General features: G+C 43.1%; 1 protein-coding gene across 1 annotated transcript in view; it reads left to right on the forward strand.

The window, feature by feature from the left end:
- TECTA (tectorin alpha) overlaps positions 1–10,242 on the forward strand; it is a 97,223-nt gene that overhangs the window by 59,088 nt on the left and 27,893 nt on the right. The window contains exons 15-16 of the mRNA XM_017865564.1: positions 4,257–4,456; positions 9,208–9,591. Coding sequence (XP_017721053.1) covers positions 4,257–4,456; positions 9,208–9,591 — 584 coding nt within the window. The remainder of the gene's footprint in view (positions 1–4,256; positions 4,457–9,207; positions 9,592–10,242) is intronic.

Consider the following 10,242-nt stretch of genomic DNA (forward strand, 5'->3'; position numbering starts at 1 on the left):
CAAGGTAGAATGCTGGTGTTTTTCAATGATCTGACCGTTCCTATCAATGGGATAATTTATTACTCAATTACCTTATTTGTAAACTCATTGGAAAATCTTGTAACCTAAGTTGAGCAAATAGGCTTACAAGGAGAAGGGAAGGTAAATTGTCTTAATTACTAGCCCCTCCTTAAAATTCATTGAGCTGAGTCTATCATTCTTTCAGTCCCTTAATGGGGGACTGTAATTAGGGTATTCGATGGTGAGAGGAGAAAGAGAAGGAAATAAAAAAGGAATAAATGACAGTTCCTTAGCTCTCACTATGTACCAGGTTCTAAGTGGGATCTGGGGACTCATGCATTGACTTCTTATTGCAACCCTGCCAAGTAGGCACTACTCATAATCCCATTTTCTATAGGAAGAAACTGAAGCTCAGAGAAATGAAGTCACTTTCCCGAGGAAGGTGGCCTGGGTAAGTTGGAAAGTGGCTCCTAAGACAGTGCTCTCCCTTCTGTGCAATGCTGCCTCTCTGAGCCTAGTCACCCAGTGCCTAACTTGTGGCCAAAGTTGGTTGTCATCGTCATTTTCCCTTTTATTGGAGGCAGCTGCTGCTACTTCAGACTGCTGGGTACAAAGTCTGATAATTAAGATTTGTCTTACATATTTCTCCAAACATCTAATAATAATTGTTAAAAAAAAAATTCCTTCTACGATTACAACTATTACTACTATGAATTGCAGAAGTTATTATTGAAGTACCAGGCACTATATGAGGAGCTTTATGAATTATATCTCATTTTATTTTGATAACTACTTGATGAGGGAGATATTATGATCCCAGTTTTATAGATGAGAAAACAGAGTTTTAGAGAGAGCAAGTAACCTGTCCATAGTGACACTGCTTAATGGCGGAGCGAGGCCTCAAATCCAGGTTGGTCTGATTCCAAAGCCTCTGTCCATTCTGTTGAGCTGAATTGCTTTTTAGGGGCACCATTCATCCTGTCTACCAAGGCACAGATGCTGGGTATGGCAAGAGACACATTCTTGACCATGGTACAAATCCAGGTGCGGAGTCCAGGTCATCACTCTACAGCTCGCAGTATATCATTTGGTGGGGAGAGAGAAGCAGTGGATCAGTACTAGGAATCTGAAAGTTTGTTTTCCAAGAATCAAGTGTTTCTTAACCATCTGCCATGTTCTCAGCACTGTTTGGGGTGGCATGGAAGAATCAGAGTGTGAAACGTGGTGTTTATCATCCAGTTGGAGAAATAGACCCATTTGAAATACTTGAAATAACAAACATCTCTAAATTAGTAATACCTCTTCCCAAATATTACAATGTATTGCAGACCTTCAGTCACTGTTAACACTGGCATACGAACAAGTTAAACAAATAAATAATAAAAATAAAACAAGTGAATACTGGCACATGAACAGAAAGACCAACCAAGGGAAAGAAGAGAAAGTTCAGAAACAAGCCCAAACACTAAAGAGAAATTAGCATATGGTAAAGTTGGCATTTCAGAGTACTGGGAAAACATATTTGTTATTCAGTAAATAGTAAAAGGTCAAAGGGCAAACTAGCTGGGAAAAGCTAAATCCTTCCTTCATTTCTTACTCCAAAATAAAATCCAGGCAGAACAAAGATTAAACATAAAAAAACTAAATCACAAAAATACTAGAAGAAAACAAAGGAGTGTTCTTGATAATCTTGCAGTGGAGAGAACGTTTCAGAACAAATCATCCAAAGTTAAAAGGGAAATTTGATAAATTTCATTACATTAAAAATTTTACATCTTTCCATGGCAGGGAGATAAACAACTTCAAAAAAAGTTAGAAAATTATTTAAAAATGAATGCAAAGTCAAAAGACAAATGATAAATATTTTGTAACACATACGACATACCACAAAGGCCTATTTTAATTCTTTTTTTTTTTTTTTTTTTTTTGAGATGGAGTCTCACTCTGTCACCAGGCTGGAGTGCAGTGGCATGATCTCAGGTCACTGCAACCTCCACCTCCTGGGTTCAAGCAATTCTCCTGCCTCAGCCTTCCAAGTAGCTGGGACTAAAAGCAAGCGCCACCATGCCTGGCTAATTTTTGTATTTTTAGTAGAGACAGAATTTCACCATGTTGGCCAGGCTGGTCTCAATCTCTTGACCTCGTGATCCACTGCCTTGGACTGTCAAAGTGCTGGGATTACAGGCGTGAGCCACTGCACCTGACCTGGCCTATTTTAATTTTTAAAGAACTTTTATAATTTAATAATAAAAATTTCAACAACATGAAATCTGAAAAGGATATGAAAAGGCAGTTAAAAAAAGACATACGAATGGATTATAAACAAATGAAAGCAAGAGGAGCAACCTCACAAAGAAATGCAAACTAAATAAGGATATATTATAATAATAATAATAATAATAATAATAATACACATATAGCATAAGGAGACAGCACATATAGTATTTTAACCTTGTTTCCAAGGATCAGACAATTTGGTGACAGACAATCAAGGAGAGTGTGGGGAAACAAACCTCCTCCAACAGTGCAGGGAGGAAGACAAATTGGCACAGCCTCTTTAGAGGCAACTTAGTGGCATTCATACCTTTTGACCCAGTAATTCCACTTTCAGTAATTTATTCCACAGATGCCCTTACTCATGAGGGCAAAGATACACGTACAGGGATGTTCACTGCAGCATCAGCATAAACACAGAAAATACACTCAGCATGCAGCAGCACAAAAGCAATAATTTGAGGCTAAATGAAATGAATATTGTCATAAAGAAAGCAATGAGCAGAAATGTGTATATATTATGCTCCCATTTATGCAAAAAATAATGGGCAGGGCATACACATATGCTTGTGTGCATACATACACACACAAATGGGTGCTTGTATATGCATAGAACACTTCTGGAAAAATGGACTATAGTTTGGTATCAGAGGTTGCCATTTCATCATGCTTTTACTTGTATGGTTTGGATTTTCTACGCTATGCAAGTATTATGTATTAAACTACAAATGTTTTTTAAAAACATATGGTATATTGTGAGAGTAGTTATATGAATCAAAACGTGTTAAAATTCATAGAACTGTGTACTCTAAAGGTAGATGTTACTACTAGATAATTTAATAAATGAAATAACCCCCCATATAGATACTGTATACAGTATAGGGTAGACATTCCCACATAATGGTAGTTGTGCTTTTAGTATACATTGATTGAGATAATAGCTTCTATGAAACTTTTTAAGCAAACCTATCTTTAATGATTGACTAATACTTACGGAACACTTATGTGCCAACCACTGTCCTGAGCACACAGACTCACTTAATCCTTTGCAACCAGGCATGAAGTGAATGCTATTGGTATCTGTATTTACAGATAAGAAAGCTGAAGCTCAGAGAGCCCGAGTGATGCTCTGGGTCTCTTATAGCTGGTTCCAGAGCCCACACCCTTCACCAGGACCCTACTTGCCTTCTATGGAAGCATCTAGATGCATTTGAAAAATGGTAGAACATAATTGATGTGAGTCAGTTTGCACAGACATGTGCACATGCACACATACGTGCACGCCAGCACGTGTACTCATGCACACAAACACACACACGGTCACGCCAGCATGTGTACTCATGCACACACACCCACACACACACACACACACACACAGTGTACATTTGCCTTCTCAGAGATCATGGGGCTCAGGCATCTATGGATGGTAAACTGCTGGCTTAGAAAAAGGTTCTGTAGAAGCTCTGGGGTGTAGAGGAGCTGACATTGGTCTAAGAGGGAGAGCTATATGGGTAAGCTGGGACTCCCACTGGGACTTGAAGAACCAGGAATTTGGATAGGCTGAGAGGATGAGGAAGGGCATGAATAAGAAAGATCAATGTGAACGAAGACCTAGAGGCAGGAGGAGTGTGGGTGCCTTGGGAGGTTATCAGGTGACATTTCTAACTGGAGATTCAGATGGGGGGTGGGTTTAGGTGGCAGGCAATAGAGGATCTCAATGGCCAGGCTGAGGAGAGGACGACCATGATGTGAGAAGCTCCAGCCACCTCCATCTGCACGTTGGCCCTTTATTTAAGAGCCAACTAATCAGACCCAGGCTTTCTGTGAGCAAAGAGGGCAGTAATGAAGAAAGGCGGCAGACCTCCCACCTCCTGCCTCTCCCTGGGCCCTTCATCTCCCTGAGTAGGTGAGCAATGGCCGTGAGAAAACCTTCCTTGGTGCCTTGTGATCGTGTGAGTCTTGACTTGTCTGTCCTGTTCCAGCTGTCACCTGCCCTCCAAACAGCCATTACGAGAGCTGCGTGAGTGTCTGCCAGCCCCGCTGTGCCGCCATCCGCCTGAAGAGTGACTGTAGCCACTACTGCGTGGAGGGCTGTCAGTGCGACGCTGGCTACGTCCTCAATGGCAAGAGCTGCATCCTGCCCCACAGCTGTGGCTGCTACTCTGATGGCAAATATTACGAGGTATGGGAGGCCAGCCTGGCATTTTCCTCCTTGCCAGTGATCAGATTCCTCTCCAACTCTAAGAGGTTGGTCAGATTGACCAATTTTCCCACTTCATTATGAAGAGCATCATGTTCATGGCAGGGGAGTGGGATGGGGGGTAGAGAAGCTAAGCACACTCTTCAGATGACGCTCTTGGGCACTGAGTGTCAGATACGGAAAAGCACCTGACTGTCTCCTTCTCCCTCCTCCACATTGGCAAGGTCTCCGGCGCTCTGCCTCCCCTACTCACTCACATTTGTGTGTCTCTGTCGTGCCTTTCTCTATTTTCTGTCCTGTAAATCTCAGTTTGCAAGCTTCAGATACAGCTATAGTTTGGAAATATGGTGACTGTGAATCTGACATTTGTAGCTGTCTTAGCTAAGGACATTTGTCACTGGAAAATATGGAGCTAGAGGCTGAGTGGGGCGGCCTTCCCTCTTCTGGCTGTTGAGGCTCCGTGAGGGTAGCTGTGGCTGCCATCTCCACGTGTGCCATTTGTCACTCTGGTATCATCCCCAGAGTTTGGTCCGGACTGCTAATGTAGTGCCCCCACATCCCACCCTCTGTGTGGCGCCCCCTACAGGGGTTTAAACATAGAGTTAATGAAGATGCCCTTCGCAGATGTTTCTCAATAAAACATTTTAGTTCACGAAATCATTTCACTTTTTGGACTTTGTAATCTTTCCATAACACTAAGCTAGAATTCCATAATACTAAGCTAGAACAGCTCTTGAATAGACAAGGTATTTAGTTCATGGTTCGATCTCAAGCCCATTCTCTGTTTAAATGACATCAAAACCATATGTTGGCAAGTTAGATGGTTAACAACTATGAATAATTGAGTATCTGCTGTTTGCAAAGCACTGTGTTGGTGGTATTGTGGGGGATGAGAAAGCATGTCCCCTGCCTTGAGGGTCTTAAAAATCTATTCAGAAGAGAGAAACAATGTACGTTAAAGAACAGGAGAACAGTTACAAAATAACCTATCAGCAAGTGAAAAATAATACCCTACAGAACTAATCAATTTTAAGTGAAAAAGAATAGTAGCATTTAAAATAAATCTAATTGAAATGTCTGAATTGGAAATCAACTAGGCGAAAATAAATAGTATCTCCTTTTTGTAAAGATGCATTGACTCATTCAAGTTGCCCTAACTTTGGGGATAAATAAAAGAAATGTGGAAGTGACCCTCAATTTCACTTTCAGTGGAAATTTATTTAAATGCTATATTAGAAAGACAGGGAGGAAGTAAGGTAAAATAGTGGAACTAATCAAAGGAGACTTTTTGGGAGAGGGGGTGTTGAAATGAGCTCTTAGAAATATTATTTGAAAGGAAAAGGTAGAACATGTGGAAAAAATTAATGAATTCTATTTTCTCACAGTTGAGGAGAAGATATAATCAGGCTCAAAACTCAAAAAGCACTCTCTAAACTGTGTTTCCCAGCCCGGAGACTTACCAAAACCTATGCATCTATCAACTGTGCCATGCACCCTCGGCAAGCATCCTGAGTGTCAGTGTGGCATAATTCAATGAAACCTGGGTTCGATCCTAGCAGTACCACCGCTGGAGGTGTGACACTGAGCAAACGCTGTCATTTCTCTGAGTGTGTTTCCCTGTGAATGAAATGTGACTAATGATACCAACCCAGTAGGGCTGTTGGATAAATAATCGATGCTGGGTTTCTAGCCTAGTGCCTGGCATCGAGTCCTTCAATAATTGGGAGCTGCTATTGTTATTGTTGTTTTGTTATTCTCTTGAGAAACATTTTGTAAACGAAAAATCCAGGCGTGTTAATGAAAGGATGCAAATAAAAGCCCTTGGAACGCTCAGGAAAAGCATGGTCAGCTCTTGGCTGCTATTAGTACTACAGTGTAAACATTATGAACAGTTTTTCATCAGAACCTCAGTGGATTTTGACAACAGCTTACATCCGGGAAGCAGGAAACTCAGAGAACAAAGAATCACATCTACTTGCCACCATTCCAAAGCGCTTGGGGGCTTGTTCATAGAATAAATTTCTTTGGAAATGAATAGAGACTATGCCTGGCTATTAGCATGTAGAGTGATCACCCAGCTGTCATTGTCATGTGTGATTAAGGTGAAGAAAGCAGCGTTGGGCCAGCCACTTTACTGTGATACTCATTTCAGGATCAGATTCTCTTGTGGATGAATTATTTACCCTTTATCATATCCACATACATCAAGTTATTTTTCTCTTTTCACCGCTGTAATGTCTGACTTCTTATCAGAGAGAGGCCAAACCATCCACTCAGTTATTCTATAAATCTGATAAGAGAAATGAAGTCAATTTGTGAGGCTGTTGGCACCCAGAATATGTTATGTAAGTCTGGAAGGAGAGTAGACTTAGTTCCAGCAATGACTTCACTTTGAGGATGAAAGAATCAGCAATAGCATCTTGAAGTGCACTGCAATCAGGAAACTTGTTCTGGAAGATCTTCTCCTTTATCTATTTACCCTTGAATCTGAGTCATATCTGTAGTTGATATCCAGGGTTTTGATGTCTCTAGTTAAAGCAGAAAACTGACCAGACAGAAACACAGGCCTTTTTGTGATGTTGAAAGATCTTTTCTGGATAACACTATTTTAGTAAGTCGATAATGCATTGAGTGCCCACATCTCTATGACACATTCTATTTGTTGGTACCACCTCCCACTTGGACAATCATGACCAATTTCCAACAGTTTCCTGGAATTCTTAGTCTAGAGCAAGTGCAACGTCAAGATTGCAAACCCTACCAAGCAGAGTCGTGCCTGCAGATTGCCGCCTGTTTTGGGAAAAGTAGAAAATAACATTCTAGTTGTGGGACTCCTGGGAAAGAAAAAAAAAGAAAAGAATAGCTGCCTCCAGTTGAGGATACGCTATGTTGTAGGTATTTTATGTAATGTTGCATAATTTCTTCACCATCTGAAAGACGATGAGCTGTTCTACTCCTGTAATAGCAGCTTCTATTTATTGAGTGCCTACCCTATGCCAGGAAGTGTGTTTTATACATCTTATTTAATTTAGGCCTTACAACTGCCCTGTAAGACATTATTTTTAATTTCATTTTATTATTATTACTTCTGAGACAGGGTCTCTCTCTGTTGCCCAGGCTGGAGTGCAGCGGCAGGATCACAACTCACTGCAGCCTCTACCTCCCAGGCTTAAGCGATCCTCCCACCTCAGCCTCTGGAGTAGCTGGGACTACAGACATGCACTACCATGCTGGTTATTATTATCATTATTATTATTACTATTATTTTGAGACAGAGTTTCGCTCTGTCGCCGAGGCTGGAGTGCAATGGCACGATCTCGGCTGACTGCAACCCCCGCCTCCCAGGTTCAAGCGATTCTCCTGCCTCAGCCTCCCGAGCAGCTGGGACTGTAGACATGTGCCACCATGCCTGGCTAATTTTTGCATTTTTAGTAGAGACGGGGTTTCACCATGTTGGCCAGGCTGGTCTCGAACTCCTGACCTCAGGTGATCCACCCACCTCAGCCTCCTAAAGTGCTGGGATTACAGGCATGAGCCACTGCACCCGGCCTATTATTATTATTATTATTTTAAGTAGAGATGAGGTTTCATTGTGTTGCTCAGGTTTGTCTCAAACTCCTGGGCTCAAGCAGTCCTTCCACCTCGACCTCCCAAAGTGCTGGGATTACAGGCATGAGCCACTGCACTCAACCACAGGATACTATTAATATCTCCAGTTTAGAGATGAGCAAAGTGACACTGGGGAGGTGAGTAATGTTACTCAAGATGGCACAGGCGGGGATACAGGACTAGATTGAAACCCAGGTGGTCTGATCCCAAAACGTTCCTTTCATGGCCCCCGGGTGTTCTCCGGATCTCTCACATTCAGGACACATGGGAATGAAGGTACTTCCAACAGAAGTAAGTTGGAAGCAGACGAGACACAAGGAAGGGTGAGGATTGTGAAATGTGACATGGTTAATCAGAAGTGCTGGTCGTTGCTTTCTTACGACTGTTTAAGGTTTGAAGGGCTAATTTATCATTCTTAAGTGAATTTTAATTTCATCTTTGAAGCAGAGTCTGTACTTGTCAGAAGTGTGACTCCTTGATGGATATTTTCTACCAAATATTCTTCCTCTTTACCTAGTTCCTCTAACAGCTGCGCATTCAGGTTGACTGTGATTAGTTCTACAATCCAGCCCAAAGATTTCAGAGTTCTTTATTAAAATCAATCAAGTTATGGCCGGGGTGGTGGCTCACACCGGTAATCCAAGCAGTTTGGGAGGCTGAGGCAGGAGGATCGCTCCAGCCCAGCAGTTCAAGAACATAGTGAGACTCCGTCTCTACAAAAAATACAAAAATTAGCTGGGTGTGGTGGCGTGTGCCTATAGTTCCAGCTACTAGGGAGGCTGAGATAGGAGAATAGCTTGAGTCCAGGCATTCCAGGTTACTTACAGTGATCTGCGATTGCGCCAGTGCACTCCAGCCTGGGCAACAGAATGAGACCCTGTCTCTAAGAATAAATACGTAAGTAAATAAGTAAATGTCAAAACTGCATATTGTTTGGCGTCTGAGTTGCCTGCAATTGATGGAGCCTTTGAGTTGAGACCGTTTCCCCACTGTTGCCTCCTACAAATTCCAGCCCTATTAAAGATAGGCTAGCCCAGCCTGATAAAAGACCAGGGGGACTGGACTTTGGGGTCTCCAGCCCTGACCACAGTCTGAATTTAATGCAAACGGCGCCTCTCTTCCAGCCCAAGCAGCTGTTCTGGAACAGCGACTGCACGCGGCGCTGCCGCTGTTTCCGTCGCAACCTGATCCAGTGCGACCCGCGCCAATGCAAGTCAGACGAGGAGTGCGCGCTGCGCAACGGGGTGCGCGGCTGCTTCAGCACCAAGACCTCCTACTGCCTGGCAGCCGGCGGCGGCGTCTTCCGCACCTTCGATGGCGCCTTCCTCCGCTTCCCGGCCAACTGTGCCTTCGTGCTGTCCACCATCTGCCAGAAACTGCCCGACATCTCCTTCCAGCTTATCATCAACTTCGACAAGTGGTCGGCCCCCAACCTCACCATCATTTCGCCCGTCTACTTCTACATTAACGAAGAGCAGATTCTCATCAGCGACCGGAACACGGTCAAGGTGACCAGCCTGGTGTCCATTCTTAAGAAGGGGCCCGGAAACAAGGGGTTGGCTGCGGGATTGTGTAGGGTTCTCCCAGATAGCCAAGTTGTGGGATAGATTGTTGCTTCATGGTGTTCCACACACAGTGACCAGGTTTTAAAGAATCAAAGTATGCAGATGCTTTAAGCCTAAGAATGGACACCATTTGATTCTTGGCTGATGATTCCAAAGGCAGGAGACTTGCGGGGTCTCAGAGCCAGGCAATGGCATGGGTGCTAACAGAGCTTCAGGTGATAAATTGTTAGATAAATCAGTTTTTACTCTGATTACTTTCCAAAATGCATCCCATTTGTTTTTAACAGCCCTTAAGATTATTTTTGGCTCTGCCCTCTTATAGTCAGACCCACCCTTCATCTTTGCCATCCTTTCTATAAGCTAAGACAAAGCAAGCATTTGCCTACAAAACACCAATCTGAGTAAAAACCTGACGCCCACCTCCTTTGTCCAAGGGCCCCGTGATGACCCGCTGAGGGGCAGGAAATGGGCGGCTACACTTCGTGGATTTCTCTTAGGTTGGCTCCTCCTTAGGCCCATTGCCTGGTTTCTTGTTTATCTTACACCTGTGTGTAAATAAATGTAAACCCCCCACCCAACCCCCCACCCACCCCC

The sequence above is a fragment of the Rhinopithecus bieti genome, unplaced genomic scaffold (genome assembly GCF_001698545.2).
Source record: "Rhinopithecus bieti isolate Rb0 unplaced genomic scaffold, ASM169854v2 scaffold_82866, whole genome shotgun sequence".
Taxonomy (NCBI): Eukaryota; Metazoa; Chordata; class Mammalia; order Primates; family Cercopithecidae; genus Rhinopithecus; species Rhinopithecus bieti.